The 22,950-nt window shown below is 42.7% G+C and overlaps 1 protein-coding gene across 9 annotated transcripts in view; it reads left to right on the top strand.

Annotated features, from left to right (window-relative positions):
• DENND1A (DENN domain containing 1A) overlaps positions 1 to 22,950 on the top strand; it is a 342,814-nt gene that overhangs the window by 266,331 nt on the left and 53,533 nt on the right. For all 9 annotated transcript variants that reach the window (XM_061604516.1, XM_061604517.1, XM_061604515.1 and 6 more), the window contains 2 exons: positions 20,957 to 21,058; positions 21,559 to 21,646. In XM_061604516.1, coding sequence (XP_061460500.1) covers positions 20,957 to 21,058; positions 21,559 to 21,646 — 190 coding nt within the window. The remainder of the gene's footprint in view (positions 1 to 20,956; positions 21,059 to 21,558; positions 21,647 to 22,950) is intronic.

Here is a 22,950-nt window from a genome sequence, read left to right as displayed (position 1 = left end):
GTATAGTACAATGGTACACAGGTCTACTCAGAGGTAAGTCTCTTTGTGTTTAATGGGGCTTACTTCCAGGCAAGTGGGATGGCACCCACTTGGCTTCTTTTTAGGATTGGCAGTTAGGGAAAAACAGGGGCCTTGTGCTTTAAGAGCTGTATTTCCGCAATGAGGACCAGCAGGGCCTAGCTGACTTCCAGTAGTAAACATGAGGTAGTCGGGGGGGGGGAGAGAAGCAACAATGATTGTACTCTCTCTAATGTTGAGTTATGCCTTGCCCCTCCTGCAGCCATGTTGTGCTATGCCACACCCCCATGGCAGTCATTTTGTGACAGGTGCCCACAGCACACTCTCAAAATTTGAAACGGGCCCTCTGATCCAGAAAGTTTGGCGACTCCTGGCCTGTCAAGTCGAGCATCCTGTTTCCCACAGTGCCCAACCAGAAGCCTGTAGAAAGTCACAAGGGGGAGAGCCTTCTGTCTCTGCTGAGCCTCAGTGACTGGTATTCGGAAGGCAGCGTGCATCTGGTCCTGGGTGTGGTATAAAGCTAAGAATAGCTGTTCTTAGCCTTAGCATCCATGAATTTGTCTGATCTCCTTTTAAGCCTTAAGTTTATGACCATCACCGCATCTTGGGGTAGCAAAGTCCATGGACTCTAAACGTTCTGCTTCTCACAGTCCTGACTGCAGTACAGTCAGTAATTTATCTCCATGCTGCAGATGGAAAAGGCGAAACTGAGAGGCAGTGTTTTGCCTTAGGCTGTCAAAAGGATAAGGCTATCAAAGGCTACAAGTCGCAGTGTCTGTTTTAGCTTCACTGTCAGAGGCAGTGATGCCTCTGAATTTGTTTCTGGGAATCACAAGCAGGGAGAATACCGTTGCACTCAGGTCCTGCGTGTGGGATTGCCGTAGACGCCTGGCCGGCCACTGTGAGCACAGGATGCTGGACTAGGTGGGCCATTGACCTGATCCAGCAGGCTCTTCTTATATTCTTATCTAGTTAATTGACAAGAGACATGAAATTTAAACTAGGGACTTCCAGATCACGCTTTTAGCCACTATATTACACCAGCTCTAGAGTGATCACAGGGAACTTGTTGCTGGCAGGGTTCAACTCCACAGGATTGACAAATACTCAGACACCACATCATTTTGATTCTGCATCAGTTAAGTCAGTTGCAGCTGTTCATAGTAGCAATTTGCCAAATCAAATCAACAGAATATGTGAAAATTAGCAATGTTGTCTGAAATAAAAAAGGGTTGAATTCATACGGCCAGTAAAAAGGGAAATTTGTTGATGTTATTGGGTCTGTGACTGTATAATAACATTTGCATTGTATTTTACATGAAGCCTTTTAGTAAATTCCTCTAAACAGAACAGATGAAGCAGCGAGCACCTTGTAGCCCTAGTATAACAGAAGGGCATTCCCTCACCAGACAAAAAAAATTCGGTCTTCCTGGATGCTTAATGATGGATGAAGTCTTCAAGACCTGCCATGTCCCTGAGTTTTAGTGACGGGCTGGGAGTGTGCGCTCTGTTCTTGACAGATTGGCTGAATCATGCTCCTTGAAGGAGCTGCTTTAATCTAGTAAGGTGGATAGGGGAAAGTCCTAATTGAATGCGTGGCTTTCTCTTCTGCACTTTCTGTCATGAACCGACAGATTTTTATTTTTTATTTTTTCCTATGACTGAAATATGCATTTTGTAAATTGTAGCTTTTCCTTGCTATTTAAATGTTCTGTATGTACAGCAAGAGAGATTTATGCACGTAACAGCTGGAAAACACCCTTCAAATTCCAATGGGTGCAAAAATGTCTTTCTCAAGTCACTGAAAGTGCATTATAAAGTAGACACTTTTATGATAATTGGAAGCTCCATTTCTGTCTTCTCCCCCATTAATACTATTTTTTTGGAATACAATTAGCGCAACATGCAAGCTTCACCTGGTCTCCCTTCGTATACCTCTGACATCCCTTTGATGTTTAGATGCTTGTTTGTTTCTCTGCTTTGAACTCCCATCATTAGTAATAAAGATGAGTGGTGTTTTTTAAAACATATTTCCTATTAAAGAGATGCAATTAATGTGCATTGTTAGAAAAAGTATATACATTCTGAAGTGAGTAAGTCTTTCACTGATTTCTTCAGAAAATCACAAGAAGAATCGGGTAAGGATTTTGGAGTCACTATCCAATGAAAAGCAATTCTTGGGAGAAAACAATGCAAGCGTGATATTATTTATTTATTTATTTATTTGATATGAAAAGAAACCTTGTGTAAAAGGATGGCATCTCTAAAAATGCATAAATTATGTATGTAATTTGCAGTGATTTTGTTTTCTGTAAGGCAGCAGGAACGTAAGATGCAAACAAGGTGTTTAAGCTTTCTAGTCTGACTGGTACAGCCATGTTGACATTTTGGCCGTGGAGGGGTGGAGGGGGTGGGAGTGGCAGGAATAAAACTAAGGGGAATCAGAGGCACTCTGATTCAGGACACATAACATGGCAATTGTGTGTCCTGAAACAAACATGTATAGTGTGGACAACAGACATGTATCCTTAAACACTTTCTTTCATGCACTGCTGAGCCGTGGTCTTTGTCCTTGCAGCAGTCCTGTAACATTAGTCGTCATAAATTCCTTGCCTTATAGATTAGCAAGGGAGTTTGAAAGAGAGCACTCTGGTGGACATGATTTGAACCCTGGACTCTTCAAACAGAGTCCATTTTTCTTTCTGCTAGGCCATACATGACCACTGGCTCTGCTGTTGGCTGTACAGAGCCAATAAGGCCCTTGCAGAATAGTGGATAGAAGGACAGGATTGCAGAATCACAGGCTGGCTACTTCTCCATATATTTGGTTGCAGAGAGTCCACATTTATAAGAGGTCCACACTCAAAAGATTCAGCAAAGCAGAGGCTTAAATGGCGTACTTCTTCAGCAATATGTTTCAAGCATAGGTTTAGCTGCTAGGGGACTGAAATTACAGAAGCCTCTGAGCTAACCCAATTAAAATAACATTTCCTTACTCTCTGTCCTGGCAGAAGAGGATCATATTGTTGCCTTTAAGGGAGTTCTATTTTGTTAATGGCTAGCTCTTATTTCATTATTTTCCCCACATACACACAGACACCCCATATTACATCATTCCTTGTTGAACAAAATCTGGGATCCTGTGGCTTGTAGTAGGGACGTGTTAAGCACTGTGTCATATTTTGTTCTTGATGCCATGATGGGTTCTGGAGAATTTGTGTGTGTGTGTGTCCTGTCCTTTCCCTATTTTTCCATATGCAGGCCACCAACTCCATACACAGACATCCCTCTAATTGTTTTTGTTCAGCAACTTCTGTCACCCTCTCACCCTGTGCCATCTTTTGCAATGGCTGTTTGTGCTCAGGTTCCAAATTTTATTTCGTTGCCCTTTCATTTGCAGGATATGTTGCAACAATTACTGTTGCTCTTGTTTTTTGTAGCTATTGTTGTGCAACCCAAGCTACATTATCATCCACTCCATGCCCTTCCATGGTTTCAAGATGCAAATAGCCTTCTTTGTCTTGAAATGTCATACTTTTGAGATCAAGAGGCAGATATATGTGCTTGAGAGGGCTGTGGAAGCAGCTCTGTATTGAATCTAAAATTGCTGTTGTGATACTTTTAGCAATGTCTCTTGTGTCATCCATGGCCTTGGTACTCAAAAGTATCACTGAATTGCTGTCTTCTCCGTATACTTATGATTCATTAATCTGGTTGACTCTCTTAAGAAATCCCTGCAAAGCACAGACAGGAGCAAAGTTGTGGCTAGTTTTTTCCTAATGTAAGCGAACAACGTGATCCTTCCCTCAGGCTAAACAGCCTTGTCACACTATTGTCACAAAGCTGAAATTGCTGGAGGGCCACAAATGACAACACTCAAAACGTTGGCTCTGAGAAGTCAGTTCTTCCAAAAAGCATGGTTCCTTGACGTACTTTCTGTGCTTGCATGCATTCATGCACCTTCCAGCACATCTGACCTGCATGAGCTGTATGCTCATCCCCCAGTATTTTGGGCTGCGCTGATGCTCCATATTTCTGTACTCCTGTTGTGGTCCAGCTCAGACTAAATAATCCTTGAAGCAGTGGGTAGTCCTTGCTTTTGGTGCGCATCTCGGATATAACTAAATGGCTGTCTTGAGAACCAAAGAATCACCTGGAGGCTGAAACAGTTACTATATGCAGCTCTGCAAGAAACTATTTCCTAGGAGGCCAAAGCAGACTTCCTCATCCTTATCTAGAGCAAATAGACCTCTTGATCTCCTGTTCATATGGTATGATGTGCACCTTTACTTAAAGCTCCCTGTATTTGAACAGAGCAATCCATGTTGTGGGTTGGTACTACGAGTCAGGTTCAACTCATTTCATGTGTCATCTGAGCAGAAACAAGCAGCTTCTACCTCCCACTGATGTTCCTGATGCCAGTTTTCCTGCTGGAGAATCTTTGGAAGCATCTGTTGAGTTCAGGTGGAAAAGTGCCTCCGTGGTGTTGTTGGTACGTTGGCTGAAGTGTGGTATACCCTGTGCAAGTTGTTTGCACACCTGTTTGGGAATCTGGAAAGGCATTTCTGAGTCCAACCTGAGCTGTGTGACTCGGTAACCTATTCCTTCCTTAAATCTCCCTTTTTCATAAAAGCAGCCCAGCTGGACAAAAACCCAAATGTCCATCTAGTCTAGCATCCTGCTTTGCCACAGTGGCCGGCCAGATGCCTTTGAGAATCTCATAATTGGGACATAAAAGCAAGAGCCTTCTTGTGTTGCTGCTCTCAAGCTTCTAATATGCAGAGCAAGACTCCATATAGTCATCATGGTGTATAGCAATGGATAGGCTTCTCCTCCTCCTCCTCCTCCAAGAATTTGTCTAATCTAAGTCAGTGTCCATCCCCCTATCTTATGGCAGCAAATTCCATAAATACTGTACTGTGTGAAGAAGTGCCCTTTCCCCCTCCAGCTGCCTGGATCTGCTGCTAGTCAATTTCAGTGGATGGCCTTGAGTACCATTATCATGAGAGGAGGGGAGAAATGTCTCCTTATCCACTTCCTCCCTAACGTGCACAATTTTAGGAATTTGTCATGTGCCTTCTTTAGTTGCCTTCCCCCCAGAAAACTAAAAAGGACAAGGGGAGGCACTCCAGGCTCTGATTCCCTTGGTGACCCTTTTCCCTTCTACAATATCCTTTCTGAGGTGAGGAATTTGTGTTTCGCAACGTGTTTTTGTTTGAATTATTCTTCTGCTGTTGTGGTTTGTTTAGCTTTAACTGTTTCTTTCAGTTCTCTATTGTTTGTTTAACATATTGTTTGTTTAGCACATCCCCATTACTGGTTCCTTATGGTGGTTTGTTGACTCCTTCACGAGCGAGCGAGGCAAAGTTTGATGGAAACGCCTAAGAACTCATGTTAAGATAAAAGTAAGCGGGCCCTGCTTTGAAAACACGATGGCATCTATTCTGAACTCGAGGGAACAGGCTACGAAGGAGTAGTCGTGGCGGTGGTGGGTAGTTTTTGAAGCTGCGCACGTGCATTAATTCCTTTTCCTTGGGATTTGTAAACCACTTGGAGGTTTCTGTTGAAATATGAAGCGGTATATAAGCAAATGAATTAATGAACATTTCTTTGTTGCTTATATTGTTTAAATTGTTTTAAGCCACATTGGGAGGCTTATCATTTTTGAAATATATAGATATATAGAAAATATATGGAAAAATGTTTTCTGCTGTCAAGGAGGATTTTTTTTTCACCCCTGCATTTGAAATTCATTGTGGGGATGTGCTAGAAGAAGCAAATTCATCCGCCCCCCTTTTGATCATGGGTGAAGACCACTCCGTTAGGCCTTCTTTGTTTCTATTTATGATGATATTTATATCCCATCATGTATGTATGTATGTATGTATTATTTGATTTATATCCCGCCCTTCCTCCCAGGAGGAGCCCAGGGCAGCAAACAGAAGTGCTAAAAACACTTAAAAACATCATAAAAACAGACCTTAAAATACATTAAAACAAAACAACATTAAAAACATTTTTTTTAAAAAGAGCTTTAGAAACATCTTTTTAAAAAAGGGTTTAAAACATTAATTTTAAAAAAAACATATTACCAAGCAATTCTAACAGAGAAGCAGACTGGGATAGGTCTCAACTTAAAAGGCTTGTTGAAAGAGGAAAGTGTATGCTGGTGATTGACCATAACGATAATCTATATCTCACCTTTTGTACTAAAGACTGTTCAAAGCATCTTACAATATTAATATTAAGAAAAATAAAGTTATAAAATAACCAGAAATCAAATTATCAGCAGAGAGAATAGAAGGTCAGCTCATCATCTAAGGGGGAAGAATCCCCTCCACACTAAGAGTGGGAACTCCAACATTTACTTGTTTAAAATATATTAACCCCCCTTTGAGGACACAGCTCTTATAAGGTGGTAAAATATATGAAAATACAACCACAGAATACATACAAAAACCAGCAGAGACTCAGTCTTTTTGAAGGACAGCACAATTCAGCCAAATGCAGACTTGGATAAATGTACCTTCAGAAGTTTTTTAAAAGGCTAGCACTCAATTTGTATGTATCCCCCTGGGGAGGGAGTTCCAAAGGTGTGGGGCCATCGCTGAGAGAGCCCGTAACCCTAGTACCTGCTAGCCTAATGGCTTTTACTGGCGTGCCAGAGAGCAAGATCTCAGACACTGGTCTTAATTCTTGAGGAGGCTTTCAGGCCTTCAGATAACATTGGTCCCAAACCACTTAGGGCTTTAAAGGCCAAAACCAGTACCTTGAACTAGACCTGAAAACAAGTAGACAGGCAGTGTACCTGATACAGAATAGGTGTAATATATGCTCAGCACCTGGAACAATATTGCATTTACCAGAAGGATAGGAACATAAGGAGCTCCAGGCACCACTGTAAAACAGGGTTTCTCTTAGATAATTCTTCTCCTTACTTCAGGCAGCAGGAGACTTAAATCAGGGTCTCTGAGGAAGAATTTAACATATAGGCTTGGAACATATGCAAGGAAGCAGTCCTTCAGACACCCTGGACTGAAGCCATTTAGAACTTTAAGGGTCAGCACGAGGACTTTGTACCGAGCCTGGGAAGCCAACTGGGAGCTCACGGAGTTGTTTCAGAATTGGGGCCACATCTTCTCATCTCACTTCACAATCTGATGGCTGCCAATTGTAGTTCCTGGGAATATTTCAAAAGGCAGGGCATTACAGCAACCTGTTTTAATGGCTTCTGCATAGACAGTCTTTGCACTGACAAGGGCATAAATGATATCAAGACCAAATATACATTGAAGAGAATAACACCTATCAGTTGACATTTTGAAGATGGGATAGTTTTATTTTTGTTTTAATAGTGGGCCCCAGTGAGCTCAGTTAAAGTTAATCTCAAATGTTCTTGATTGTCAACATAGCTGTCCAGGTCCCATCTCATTCCCAAGTTTCCTTAGACACTGCACAGTATTAATGTTGAAAACATCGCTTGCTTTATCAAATGTTGCTTTCAGGAAGCACTAATAAATGTAATGAAGCTGCTTATTTATTTATGCAGTCACCAATTTTAGTGAACCTCATCTGCAGTATTTTTAATGTGGGCTTGATTTGGGAAACCACTTTGGGGGGTCAGAAGTTTCATCCAATCAGAGTAATGTTATCTCATGGAATCGGCAACAATAACAAAAGTTAGACATTTCACGAGGCTTTTGATGCTAATGTGACGGTGCAAGTAAGGATTCAGATTTCACAGTTGTCAAACTGCTGTAGCCTTTGTAGAGTGTCTGGATGGAGATGAAAATCCAAGCACATGCCCACATCATGCCTGCAAAGAGACTGACCTTTCTGAAAGCTTAATTCTTGATCTGTTTCTCGAATCACCAGCACTCTTTGTAGTTCTTTTTCAAAGATTAGCTATAGAATGAGTTTTTCCATCAAGTATTCTGGTCTCCATGGAGCTGATGTCCTCCCTCTCTCAATCTGAATTAGATGAATACAGTATAGCCTATATTCTTGCATTAGTGTTAACAAGGTTCAGCTCCCTGTAGCGCTGTAACTATTTCTGTTGCTTTGTGCAGAGGTGTTGGAAGAAAAGAGGCGCTGGAGCCAACCTTGTGGTCGCAAATTACTCTTTCCTCCCTGGACTTTTGAAGCCCCGGGAGGAAGTTGAAGTTTGCTTTCTGTTCCCAAAACCTAAAACGAGGCTGCTCTTACGGGTTGAAGTCAACACAGCTTGATGGTTATGTGTGCAAAATGGGTCATGTGAGACATTTGATGGATCACATGATGTTAAACTGTGAGAGAATGCTGGACAGACAGGTCACTTTTGGAGTGGCCCGTGAAAACAGCTGAATAATGGTAATGATGAACATTAGTCAGTGAGCTTGGTGAGACTGACTTGACGAGGTCACAAAAAAAATCAAATCTGTGTCCCATGATTATGTTGCTATTGTCCTCCCCCACCCCCAAAAAAGAAAAAAACAGTGCAGCTTTAAAAAGTAAAGGTAAAGGTGTCCCCGCACTTGTAGTGCGAGTCGTTTCCGACTCTTAGGGTGACGTCTTGCGACGTTTACTAGGCAGACCGTATATATGGGGTGGGATTGCCAGTTCCTTCCCTGGCCTTTCTTTACCCCCCAGCATATGCCGGGTACTCATTTTACCGACCACGGATGGATGGAAGGCTGAGTGGACCTCGACCCCTTTTACCGGCGATTCGACTTCCTCCTTCCGTCGGAATCGAACTCCGGCCGTGAGCAGAGCTTCGGCTGCGTTACCGCCGCTTACCACTCTGCGCCACGGAGGATCTTAGTGCAGCTTTAGCCACTGGAAAAATGCCCCTCCTTGATCTAAAAGAAACGACTGTGTGATAGGCCAGAATCTCATAGTAGTTATTACCCATGTTTTTTATGACACTTGGGGGATTAAGTCAGGACAAATTAAAGTTGCCATTGACAAATTCAAGACAATAGTGAGTTTGCCCAGCCAAATCATTTGACCTTTCGTAAAGCATGATTCACACCTGTAGTCCTCCAGGTAGGAGGATGTAATATGAACAGAAACTCATATCTGATTTTCAGACTGCAATGGGAGCTTGGCTTACCCCTTACCCTGCCCTCCCCTAGAGCTCAGTGTAGGAGAGTACATGCAGTGGAAATGCTTCACGATTGGCCCATTGCTCTAAAAATGTGTCTTCACCTGCAGGTGGCCACACACGGCACAACTTTAAATTTAAAATTTATAAAGTATATATAGTGCCTTGCAAAAGTAATCAGGCCCCTGACCAGTGCTCTCATATTACTGAAATACAAATGGTACATTGTAACTTTGTTCTGTATGGTATTTTATTTTGAAACATTGAAACTCAAAATCAATTATTGTAAGGTAACATTGGTTTTATGTTGGGAAATGTCACCTTACAATAATTGATTTTGAGCATCAGTGTTTCAAAATAAAATATCATACAGAATGAAATTACAATGTACCATTTGTAATTCAGTAATGTGAGAGCATTGGTCAGGGATCTGATTACTTTTGCAAGGCACTGTCTATGTATATATGTGTATGTGTTGTTGTTGTTGTTATGTGCCTTCAAGTCGACTACAACTTATGGCTACCCTCTGAATCAGCAACCTCCAAGAGCATTTGTTGTTCAGATCTTGTAAGTTCAGGTCTGTGGCTTCCTTTATGGAATAAATCCATCTCTTGTTTGGCCTTCCTCTTTTTCTACTCCCTGCTGTTTTTCCCAGCATTATTGTCTTTTCTAGTGTCCAAAGGATGATAACCTCAGTTTCATCCTTTTAGCTTCTACTGACAGTTCCTGTTTAATTTGTTCTCACACCCAATTATTTGTCTTTTTTGCACTCCATGGTATGCGCAAAGCTGTGCTCCAACATCGCACTGCAAATGAGTTGATTTTTCTCTTATCTATTTTTTTCACTGTCCAACTTCCCATCCATACATAGAGATCGGGAATACCATGGTCTGAATGATCCTGACTTTAGTGTTCAGTGATCCATCTTTGCATTTGAGGACCTTTTCTAGGTCTCTCATAGCTGCCCTGCCCAGTCTTAGCCTCATTCTGATTTCTTGACTATTGTCTCCATTTTGGTTAATGACTGTGGCGAGGTATTGATAATCCTTGACAAGTTTAATGTCCTCATTGTCAACTTTAAAGTAACATAAATCTTCTGCTGTCATTACTTTAGTATATATGTATGTATAACATTTCAGTCAATGATGAACATCCACCTAATATAAATAGCAATAGCATCATAACAGATCAATAATGCAAAAGCAATAAGCAGTTCAAATACAGTTGAGTACCAAAACATTATTCAAAAATAATTACAAAATCAATACATAATGTAAATGCTTCCAGTTAATTCCTAAAAACAATAAATGAGCAGCGTAACAGTACAAAGATTCTGAACACAGAAATACAATATGTAAAGGACAAATGTGTACATTCAGAGGAGTAAGATCAAAATATTCAGAAAGCTGAAACTGCATAGGGCATACCAAGAGCCACCCCCTCTCCAAGAACCCCTTGTTTTGTCCAAGTGTCAGTCAAAGACTGTCATTTGGAGGCAAGGGTGGATTTTAACCACTCAGTACAACCCCTTGTTAAAATGTAATTGAACCATATCACTTAATCACCTAAAGCTTTGTCGACCGTCAGTGTGTTGGAAGTGGCCACCTGTGCATGCTTATGAAGCAGACCTTAACTTGGAGACTTGGGCATGATGTTGTTTTTTTCCATTTTGGAGAGCTGCTGCTTGACACCAACCCTGCATGTATCACCTGTTTGAGAGAGGTGTGTTTGTTACGTTTCCAAGATTGCACCTTTTCATATCACGAAGCTTGATGAGTCTAGGCCTAGCTTCCAGAGCCTGGCCTGCATGAGTGATCATCCTACTGAAGAGTCAAGGTCCTCCTGTGACAGGAATTTGTAGGGTTAAGCCTCTCATCAGTCTCCCAGAAGGTTGGACTGTCAGGTACTCAGGTGTTAACTTGCAAGCCTTCTCGGACATATCCGTCAGAGGAGCCAGATCAGCTGCTGTTCTGGGGTAGAGATTACAGAGCTTAATGATGAGCTGCTCTAAGCCGCAGCTGATGCCAGACCCTTCCCCCTTTACACCTAATTAGCCTCATTAATGAGCTCTTCTGCTCTCCGCAGAGAGGGTGTTCTCCCTGGAATAGCAGGCAAAAATACTTCTCCCAGGTAGATGTTCCAAACCCCTTAATTATGGTCTGCATCTGACTCTCAATGAGGAGATGGATGAGTGAGGGTGTTTTAACCGGAATTGTGCTTGTTTACAATGGCTGTTACGGGAGACGGTTAACTCTTAAAATGCCTCAGAATGCTTTTAAATGAAGTGTGGTGTTAACCCACAAAACAAGATCAGACCCTCAGAGAGATTATGCTCCTTTTAAAAAACATGGTGGGGAGGGAGGGAGAGTTTGTGACCTACTTGGAAGCACGTGTAAATATTTTAAAAAATGCATTTAATTGACTACTTGTCACCACACTGTATTGGATTGCTTGCTACACATTTCCTGGCAAGCTTTGATTTATTTATTTTGGAAAAGTTGTGACTGGCATTTGTAACGCTAAAATGTCCTTTAGGTTTCAGTCTGTTAAAAAAAAAAAAGATGAGCCTGGATGATATGGTGTTCAGACAAAACATTCAGTCTGTAATGCATCAAAGTGACTTACCCATCAAAAAGGACTCAAGCTGAAAGCTAAATCATCCTGCAGAGACTTGCTGGGTTGTTGGAAGAAAATACTAATGATCAAACTCAGTTAATTGCTGTTTTAAAAAATATTCTAAGTGATAATTGAAAGCTATACAGTCCAAGACAGAACAAGTTCTGTTTGGATAGGATCTCCTCCTGCTTAATCTCCTCCTGCTGTTGGAGTATATGACCAAGGTGCCTTCAATTTGTTGTTTGTGCAAATGTCTAACTTACCTGGTCTCATAGGTGGGTGACAATATTTTGCATATATCGGAGTCTGAACACTGGATACCTGTAAAACCATTCCCACTTTTCTCAGTGAAATCCAAGCCAATTTTTTAAAAAAATGTTTTTACAGCCTCCTTTCTGAAAGATGCTGGGTTTTTTGGCACATCTCCAGGAAAAGGGAATTCCACTGCAGTGGATTATTGACGAGATAATTTTTTGTGTGTATTTCTTCTACAAACTTGGCACATGGATGGTGTGGTGAGGAAAGGCGCTCTTGCAGACATGAGCAAAAGCTATGCAAAGCAGCCAGATTAGAGGAACCCGGGCAGAGCTGTGCTTTGGGGTTTTAGTTTCTTTTCCACTCTGGAAATGTCACCGGTTCTGTGGCTGCTTTGTAATGGCAGCTTTAGCATGGGTACTGACACCAAAGGGGTGTGTAATTCCTGGGAAGTTTGACTTTGCAGCACAACCGGGTTTGGAGGGAGCCGCCTCTGTGCCTTTTGGCCCTCCTGACTAGCTGCCCATCTACTCTCCGTCAGAATGCGTTAGGAGTGTGCTTGGACTCATGCCCCATAGTTTCAGCACTGAGCTGGTCATGTGCTTGTCTCCACGACAACTCAAGGAGATGTGTAAACTGCCATGCTCTGAGCCAGATGCTTCTCTGTTCATGTGATCTAATTAGATGGTAGCTTTCCCCCCACCTCCTTCCCCCCTCCCTGTCATGATGAAGCTCATTGATGTTGCCCTGTTTCCGTGGCTGAGGTGTGAAAGGAAGCTGTAACGGGGATGGCAGAGATCACGTGGCCAGGCTCTATATTAACACCCTGGCAGAAAAGCACCCCTTCCCTTGCGTGCGGGTGCCAGTCCCTTTTGCAAACGCTAAAAAAGCCCACAGCGCAAAATTATGGGGGTGGAGATAGGTCAGAGGCATCCAAGAAGCAGAGTATGGGATTAAGTTGGTGCTCTGTGCCTCATTTGTGGAAGGGGGGGACAGTTTGCCATCGATAAAACATCTGCATTGTTCTTTTCAAATAAATGTACTGCAACATTTGCTTAAAGGCGGGGTGGGGGTGGCGGATCCCTTGATAACTTGGCAAGATGCTAGAAGCTGTGATTCACTCCAGGGGCACGAGTTGGGGTACAAACCAGAGCCACTTTTCTCTTTTTGTGCTCTGTTCTTGTAGAAATTTTGCTTCTCCTGACCTTCCTTGCTTGGTGGCGGTGGCGGAAACGCGTGGAGGTTTTTAAAAAAGTCAGTCTCGTGGTTCATAAGAACATAAGAAGAGCCTGCTGGATCAGGCCAGTGGCCCATCTAGTCCAGCATCCTGTTCTCACAGTGGCCAACCAGGTGCCTGGGGGAAGCCCGCAAGCAGGACCCGAGTGCAAGAACACTCTCCCCTCCTGAGGCTTCCGGCAACTGGTTTTCAGAAGCATGCTGCCTTTGACTAGGGTGGCAGAGCACAGCCATCATGGCTAGTAGCCATTGATAGCCCTGTCCTCCATGAATTTGTCTAATCTTCTTTTAAAGCCGTCCAAGCTGGTGGCCATTACTGTTCCCTGTCATCAGGGCTGTGGAGTCGGTATGTCAAACCTTCGACTCTGACTCTATTTTTCTACTGTCCGACTCCGACACCGACTCCTTCATAAATGGCAAATGTATATTAATGTATTAATATTAATATTAAAATATTAATTTTATTTTGAAGTTGGAGTCAGTACATCTCTTCCGACTCCACCCAAACTTGCTTCTGACTCCACGACTCTGACTCTGACTCCACAGCCCTGCCTGTCACAGTTTCCCACTGATCTTTCTTGTTTTCTCTGCCCACTGATCTTACTTTTGTTTAAGCTTCTATGGTTTGGCTTGCTGAACCTTTTATTCTCTCCCTCTTCATCTTCCTCTAGCACCACCCCCCACCGCCATGCTCAGGGAGATTTTTTTGCAACAAAGTGAGACTTCCTGCTGTAGAAGCATGCTGTACTTTTGACACTAGTCCGGTGACCTCAGCTGATCTCTTACGGATAAGATACCCATCGTAAATATGTTGCATTTCATTGGATAATTAGGTTTCCTTGGAGACCATCACACAGCAACAGCAGAGAAATCTGACCTTTTCCCGGCTGCCTTCCATCACCACCTTTGATTAACCTTCCTGGTTTTCCAGTTTCTAAGCCTGCCATCTCCCCCAACCCATCTACTCTGGCGTGGCTGCAGATCCTGTTGCATAGTCAATTAGCGGGTCGAATTTTCATGTCTGAACATAGTTGCTGCACCCAGCTACCAGGGCCGAAGGGACAGTTGTCCACCTGCCAGTGTGTATTACATTTTCCGTGTGGAGAAGGAGCATCAATGTGTCTGGGGGGGGGGGGAACTAGCTCAGTGGTGGTAGAACGCTTGCTATGCATGCGAAAGGTCCCAGGTTGAATTGCTGGCATCTCCAGTTGAAAAGATTAGGTAGCAGGTGATAAGAAAGACCTCTCATTGCTGGAGATCATAGACAGCCGCTGCCAGTCAGAGGATAACACTGTGCTACATGGGCAAATAGTCTGATGTGGTTATTACACAGCTTCTTGTGAGAGAAGGACTCTGTTCCCCCTCAACAGCTGATTGGGCTGACTCTGAGAAATTTTTAGGGCAAGAAATTATAAACCTAAGAGCTGTTAAGCAGTGAAAGAATGTACCAATAAAGAGCATAGAATCTCCTTTATTAGGGCATCTTAATTGGCCACACTTCATCAATCAGATGCTGCTGTAGGCCCAACAGGATACATTCCCCCAGCAGAGTGTGGCTGGTCTAGATGTCCCTTGGTGCCTCCTCCAGTGTGTCTGTTTGTTGTAAATAGAAAAGGGTCTTAGCCTAGATTTCAAAACTCAGCCATAATTTAGGATCTGAAACATTAAATAAAATATTCACTTTTTAAAAAAGTCAAGACATAGAGGAATGTGAAGTCTGTTGGGTCTAATTAAGTGTGTGGACCGTTATTCTTGATGGGCTGCTCTTGTAGCCTTTGGTACTCGTAGCTCTTCGCGTAACAGAAATCCTTCCAGTCAAAACTCCTCTGCAGATTCATTTTCTTCCTCTTAATAGAGTTTATATGCAAAATTTTATAATCCAGTGTGAGTTAAGCAGACACAAAGCCATAAATCTCTGCAATGGCCATACTTGCTGTTTATACCCTGTAGTGTCCTTAACTGTCACAGATACTTTTCCTGCACAGGCGTAAAAGTTCCATTGTGGCTTTAGTATACCTCAAGGTGCTTTATGAGCACAGAACATTTAGAAATGTTTGTAGAACTCAGCCCCGGAATAGGTGGCAGGGGGAATATAAACGGTGGCAGCTCCTGTGTTGTCGCAAAAAGTGACACAGAAAGTGGCCGCCTATGCAAATTGCACTGCAAATCTGGTTATTTTTCACCAGATATGAAGGAGTAAGTGGCTTGCTCTGCTATTCCTTTATTGGCTTAACTGGAAACATGGAACCCGGCAGCCAGAGTGAAATCTATTCTTTCCCAGCTTTCTGTTTATTTTCCAAAGTCAGCGGATGCTGCTTTTACATTTGCTCTTAGTCCAACAACCACTTAATTTATGTGCTGTCGTTGTCAAGTCCAGAGGAAAGGATCTCTCCCCGTGCTGACTTGTTGTGGGGTGCTGGGGGGATTGCTCAGGTGTTCAGGCCAGACCTGCTGCATGGGGGGGGGTGCACATTAACAGTGGGATCCCTTTTTTCTCTTGGATTCTACTTGAAGGATGAAGCCGAGGAACAGTTTAATCCTATTCTATTCCTAAATGGAACCACCATCCAGTTCCTGCCTCCTCAGGAGCCGGTCAGTCTTCTCTTTTTTTTTTTTTCAATAATTTTTATTCAGATTTTCATAAAACATACAAGACAAAATCATAAAACATTCAAAGACAAAAAACAAAATCAAAAATAGTTAAACAAAAAGAAAAAAAGAAAAGAAGAAAGAAAAAAAAAAAAACAAAAATAAAAAATAAAGAGTAAAATATTGACTTCCCATTTGTCAAAGATCAAATCAGTTATAAGTCTATAATATATAGCAATCCTGTCTCTTAAGTCATATTATAAAATCACTTTCCTCCAGTAGTTATCTTACTTAATCATCAAATCTCATAAACATTACTTTATTCTTTCCACAAAAAGTCAAAGAGAGGTTTCAATTCTTTAAGAAATATATCTATCAATTTTTTTTTTCCAGATAAGCATATCGATTAATCCATCTCATTACTAATTATGATAATCTTATTGTCATAACCATAGTCAAAATAAACATTTCAATTAATCCATCACATCAGAATCTGTTAGGTTCAGTAATTTCAGTAGCCATTGTTCTATTATCTCTATTAGTTCCATTTTCCATCTTCCATCTTCAGTAGTCTTGTTAAGTCCAGTAATTTCAATATCCAATCTTCCATTATCAGTATTCCATAATAATCTTGCTGTCAAAGCCATAGTCATATAATAAGAGTCTGATGGGAATTACCTCTATCCCAAATATTTTCTTGCCATCCATTCTGAATAAGTTGCTGAAATACTGCTGTAAAATCATATCTCTGTTCTTTTTTTCAAAATACACTGGGTCATCTCTTAAAAGTTTTTCCATTGTCACATGGCTGCAGTTAATTCCATAGATTTTCTCTATATTGGGCTCCATCACATCATTCCAGTCCAGAAGATAATCCATGCCATTGATAACTTTATCTCTAGAGTCTTCATTAATTTCTTCAGAGATAACATTGAGTTCCAAACAATATATTTTATTTCTAAAGTCCATAGACTCCAAATCTTGTTCCTGTTCCACGTTTGTTCCAATCTCCGGGATCTCCTCTCTCACAGGGACCCCTATTCCAGTCTCCAGGGTCTCCTCTGTCACAGGGACCCCTATTCCAATCTCCGGGGTCTCCTCTCTCACAGGGACCCCTTCCAGGGTCACCTCTCTCACAGGGACCCTTATATCTTTAATCTCCTGCTTCATTTTACTCAATTCAATTTTCGTTATCTCAATCTCATTCATTATTCTCTGAAACATAGTTATTTCCAGATTCTCAGCCACTTTCTTAATTGCCATTTTAAAAGAAAAATATAGGAAAACCACTTCTTATTTCAGCAACAATTGGGTTAATACTCCAAACTTGGTGACATCACAGTATAAACAGAGCAGACAGCCTTATCTCTCCAATAGTTAAGTAAACAAAATGCAGTTCCCAGGATCGAAGCAATTAATGGCAATCGTCAAGAAACAGATTCGTCAAAATAAAATAGACCAAAAAGAGAATAGTCTCAAAACAGTATAATATTTTTCAAAATAAAAATCTGGAATAGAAATCCCTCTTCTGTGTGTATCTTTAGAATGCAAATCCAGGACAGCTTTTTGCAACAAAAACAGAGATAAGCTATTAATTAGTGCGTAGCAGAGAGAAGTTACGGCTCCCCAGTGAGATGTCAAAAACCGATCAATCTGGCAAATCTCTTTTAAACAGCAACAATTTAAGTCAAGTAAAAGAAAAATATAGAAAGAAGGGTGCTTGCCTGTTAGTGCGTTCTCTCTTAGAAGATAAGATGAACGTTCGCTTTAACAGATAGAGCTTGCTGTTGAAAATCCGTCCCACCTTCGTCGGCTGGACCTCGTCCCATAAATTAATGAGATCTGGTCGTCCCAACAAAAATAGGCTTTGAGGTTAATCTCTTCGTTTCTCCCTACCCGGGAGAAGTTTAATCAGTCAAAAAAAAAAGAAAAAACTGACTGATATATCTGAATAAGCTTCTTTTGAGGCAGGAGCCCGTCTCAAAAGCAGGCACAGGCTAAGTCACCCTTCCCGGAAGTCCTGGAGCCGGTCAGTCTTCTCAACCCAGACGGCAGGTGCCACATTCTCTTTTATTTTGTCTATGCAGGTTTTTTTTATTTATTTAGGTCCCAGGCCAGAGCTTGGAAAAGTTATTTCTTCTAAACTACAACTCCCATCAGCCCAATCAAGTGGCCATGCTGGCTGGGGCTGATGGGAGCTGTAGTTTAAAAAAAGTAACTTTTCCAAGCTCTGTCCCAGGCTATGGTCTGACCATCCCCTTGCTGACACTAAGCAGTTCTGGGTCTGGTCAGTGCCTGGATGCGAGACCACCTGGGAACCACAGGTGTGCTGCCTCGCATTTCTTAGTGAAAGAAAGGTGGGGTATAAATGTAATTAATCAATAAAGAGGGCCAGACCAGACACTGGAGCCTGTCGGGCCAGCCGCTTGAGCATTTTATGCTGGTGCTAGTCTTTGGCCTCCACAGCAGTACACCTGCAGCTGTTTTCAGGAGCAATTAATGAAGGCTCTTTCATGTTTGTTTGTTTATTATTAATTTTTATTTATTAGATTTATATCCCGCCCTTCCTCCCAGTAGCAGCCCAGGGCTTAAATAACCTATGTTTAGACCCATAGATGGTACAAGTTGAATAATTGTAGGCTTAGCCACAGTTGTGAGGCCAGCCCTTGCTTCCTAAGACATCATATCTCTTGTTTTCCAACACTATATCTCTTGTTTTCCATCCTGGGCGTGGCGTCATCTGCCCCCAGAGGTTGAAATCTCCTCCAGTGTGTGCCTGCTGGTGATCCACTCCCAGAGTTCCTACTTGCATTTAGCAGAAGGACACCATGTGGCCTCTGGCCAAGGGAGGATCAGTGAGGCTACCCAGGTGATATAGGCGGTGCACGGATTTAGGAACAAGCCAAGTAAGCCATGGCTTAGGGCCTCACGTTGTGAGGGGCCTCCTAATATGTTGCAGAGATCTAAGACATTATGATTGAAATTGCTTTGGCTTAAATAACCTTTCATATAAAATCCACCACCAAAATTCGGAACCTTACCTCCCCTTCCTCATCCACACCCAGTCCCACAACTTCCCTTCCAGGGCTGCCGGACTACTCGCATTGCCCACAGGTTGCCCAGCCTCACCCCAAGCCTCAAGAGGAGGCCATGGGGGCTAGCCTACCCACACGTTCTGAAGTCCCCTTCCACGCCACTTCTTTCCTCTTTGGTTTTTATGGTGTGGGGCGTCTGAATCCTGACATGGCTTAGGGGCCCAGCATGTCTTCATCCAGCCCCGGATATAGACCAGGTGACTCTCAGCTCAATCCCAGTGGCTGTAGTATAATCCAGGAGACAGAGAAAAACAGGCAGAATAAGCAATCAAGAACGGACAGAATTTGTTTGTGAAAGAAATAAAATTATGTAGGGCTTTCCTCTGCCATTCATATGGAGGAGAGGGGTGGAGTGGGGGGGCCAAGAAGGGATCAGAGGGTTGCAGGGATAACAATACAGCTTTAGAGTCAACTCATGGAACCAAGGTGAGGAGGAGCTGTGGTAGCAGCAGGCTAGATGCCTTGCCCGCTTGCCTGGCGTGATGTCTGCTCTCACACACACATACACCTTTGGATGAAAAGCACTGGATGCATTTTTTAATTAGAGCTTGAAAAGACCCCTGCATTAATGTTGTTGTTGTTGTATGCCTTCAAGTTGATTATGACTTACGGTGACCCTATGAATCAGCAACCTCCAAGAGCATCTGTCATCATGAACCACCCTGTTCAGATCTTGTAAGTTCAGGTTTGTGGCTTCCTTGATGGAATCAATCCATCTCTTGTTTGGCCTTCCTCTTTTTCTGCTCCCTTCTGTTTTTCCCAGCATTATTGTCTTTTCTAGTGAATCGTGTCTTCCCATGATGTGTCCAAAGGATGATAACCTCAGTTTCATCATTTTAGCTTCTAGTGACAGTTGTGGTTTAATTTGTTCTAACACCCAATTATTTGTCTTTTTTGCACTCTATGGTATGCTCAAAGCTCTCCTCCAACACCACATTTCGCATGAGTTGATTTTTCTCTTACCCACTTTTTTCACTGTCCAACTTTCACATCCATACATAGAGATCGGGAATACCTTGATCTAAATGATCCTGACTTTAGTGTTCAGTGATGCATCTTTGCATTTGAGGACCTTTTCTAGTTCTCTCATAACCAACTTCACTGTTAACGTAACTCATTAACAATAGATAAAATGCTTTCTTCCACCCAGCCACCTCCCCAAAGATGCATTTTAGAGATGAAACTCCAGTCTGTTTGGAAAGACCAAAACAAGGTTTCTGATTTCTTTCAGCCTATTCAAAGCAAATGGCACTGTGTTAAGTCAAGAACATTTGTAGAATACATGCTATGTTATCGAGGCTTCATTTGTGCCACCCATGACTTAGTTTAGAAATCTGTGATGGGGGGGCGTTATGCCTGAACTCTGGAGCACGTGAATTAACAAAGAGTGCTTCTGAGAATGAGATGAGGGTGGTTCCTTTGCCTTTGAACAACCACCCACAGTCCCCACACAGCTGAGGTTGGTGGAATGACTTCTAGCTAAGGCTCCACCTGCGCAATTACTTTGTTGTTATTGCTATTTACTAGATTTATTCATTGCTTCTTACCCAAAGGTCTCCAAGCGACTTACAACACTAATAAAAACAAAAGTAAATATACCGTACCATAAAAACTAAGTAATAATTGTATCTCTGTGAAGGGGAATAGGAGCCTCGTAACGGCTCTCAGCACCCTTAACAGTCTACAGCTCCCAGGATTCTTGGAGGGGGGGGGGACCATAACTCTTTAAAGTGGCATGGGACTACTTTAAATGTATAGTGCAGGTGGGCCTAAGAGCTCAAAGCATCTCTCTTGTTTAGAAACTAAACACAAGGCATTAACTTCAGAATTGCTTGGTTGGCTTCTCCTTGACTCTTGGCCTGTTCAAGGGCATGCTGTTCTGGAGGTGGGGAAGTTGTTTGTGGAGGCCTGCTCCTCACTCTGCGAGCCTTACTCCACTTGGCATGGCGGTTCATCCAGCCCAGCTCCTCTCACCAATTGTGCTCACGCTCTTTCGGGGAGCATTTGGCAACTTAGACATTCACCTTCCTTCCCCCCCTCCCCTCTCCAAACTTTGCTGTTTCAGGGGGAACCCATCACGTTCTGTGAAGAAACGTTTGTCTCCCACCGGTCGGCCGCCATGCGTCCGTTCCTGCAGAATGCCATCCAGCTGCAGCTTTTCAAGCAGGTATTGCAGGTTGCTGTATAAAAGAACCAGCCCCAGCCCCCGCCTTGCCTGTGTGGAGTATGATCTATACTGGGCTGTGTGCCGTGAATACAGCTGGCCGCTTTGTTTCCTAATTAGCTTAATTTATGGGTCAAAACGGGATGTGCTCTACATTAATTTTTTTCCCAGGCTAGTTGACGATCCATTTTCAGGAGTGTTGGTTTTCTTCTCCCTTCTCTATTCTATCATAGTAAAACTTGACATCCTCTTCCTTTCCCTCTGGCTCCCCCATTGTAAGTCCCCTCAGATTTATATTGGAGACCCCACTAAGTAAGAAAGCATGGCTCTTGAGCAGTGGACCTTGAGCCTGCTAATAATATAAAGTGTTGGCTGTTTTGGGGCCTCCCGTTCAACTGAAAAAGAAAGCGAGCGTTAGCAGCTTGGCAGGGAGGTGCTTTTCAGTGCTCTAGGGTGGCCTGGGTGACCCCCTTCCTGGTGTGCTTTCCTTTCCTCTCCTGAAGTTCATTGACGGCCGCCTCGATCTTCTCAACTCCGGTGAAGGCTTCAGCGATGTCTTTGAGGAAGAGATCAACATGGGCGAATATGCAGGTAAGAAGAAAACCTTGCTTGAGCTTCTGGATCTCATTTAGAAAAACAGAGCAAAGTAGGTGGCACTTCTCCTTGGACCAGTTTATCTTCAAAGCGCAGGGTAACTTTCTTAGATTTTCAGTAAGGTTAATAAGGGAAACTGTAGACGTTTTTGCCCAAGAACGTGATGAGCTGCAGGGATGGTTTGTGACTGCATTCTTTTGTATTGTTGTAAACCCAGAGAGCTTTGGCTATGGGGCGGTATACAAATGTAATAAATAAATAAATAAATTTTGAAACCCCATGATGGAGCAGGACAGTGGTTTCCAAACCTTTTCCCCCACGGGCCATTTAAAAATTGCTGACGGACTTGGCGGACCAGTTTTCTGATGCCTTTATTTCTTATATACTGTATTTTGTTGTGTTTCAGTTTGCATTCTGTCGAATTCAAACTGTGATGCAATGAAAGAAATAAAAGCAGCAATAGAAATACAGTGAAAAGCAAAGTGAATATTTAATGCAAACATGCCACCTGAATGAACCTTGTGGATGGACCACAGTTTGCAACCCCCTGGAGTAGACAATTAATTAGGTGACAGCCTGGCCATGCTGGTGAGGTTTTAAGTTACCTAAAGGCCTAGGGGGAAAAACACACCAAGGATTAGACATATTTTTCCCCATCTCGATGTTTTTGATGCCTTCTGGGAGGCCAAAGGCAGAGGGGAAGTAAAACGTAATAGCCACTTGTTCCAGCAAAGCTGGAAACAAATTTTGAAAGCACGCTGGTTATGGATTCAGCAGAAGTCATAATTCGAGGTGTTGCCAAGTACTTGGAGAATTTATTGTTTTGTCTCCTCGTGGATTTCATTGTGTGGCTCACGGGCTGCCTCGTGTGGTAGGTTTGGTACCTCTTCAAGGCTGGCTGTGTGTGTTGACAGGTGGCTCTTTGAAGTTGGGATGCCAGGTGGGTTTTTTCCGTATCATCTTGCATCTGGAATCAAACCAGGAATTCTAGACCAGTCCAGTGACTTGGGGAGGATGCAGCCTTAGTGTTTATCGGGGCGGGGGGGGGGGGGACACAAACAACCCTCAGAGCAGCTTTTGTTATTTAAAACACAACTGCTTGCTATATTTAGACAAGACTAAAAAGCATCCTCCTGCCCTTTTCTTTAAAGACACGTTCAGAAGGAGCTGTTACCTCACTAATTGTCCTAGTTCTTTTTCTGTTGCTGTTGGTGGGGGGAGGAGGAGGGAGGCTAGCCTAGATTCATTGTCCTTGAAGGGTGTGTGTCTGCTGATAGAACAAGTGCTGCCATTTCTCACCT

Source organism: Rhineura floridana, chromosome 20 (assembly GCF_030035675.1).
Source record: "Rhineura floridana isolate rRhiFlo1 chromosome 20, rRhiFlo1.hap2, whole genome shotgun sequence".
In the NCBI taxonomy this organism is placed as follows: Eukaryota; Metazoa; Chordata; class Lepidosauria; order Squamata; family Rhineuridae; genus Rhineura; species Rhineura floridana.
Note: the sequence above shows the minus strand (reverse complement) of the source record. Positions and strands in the feature narration are given on the sequence as shown.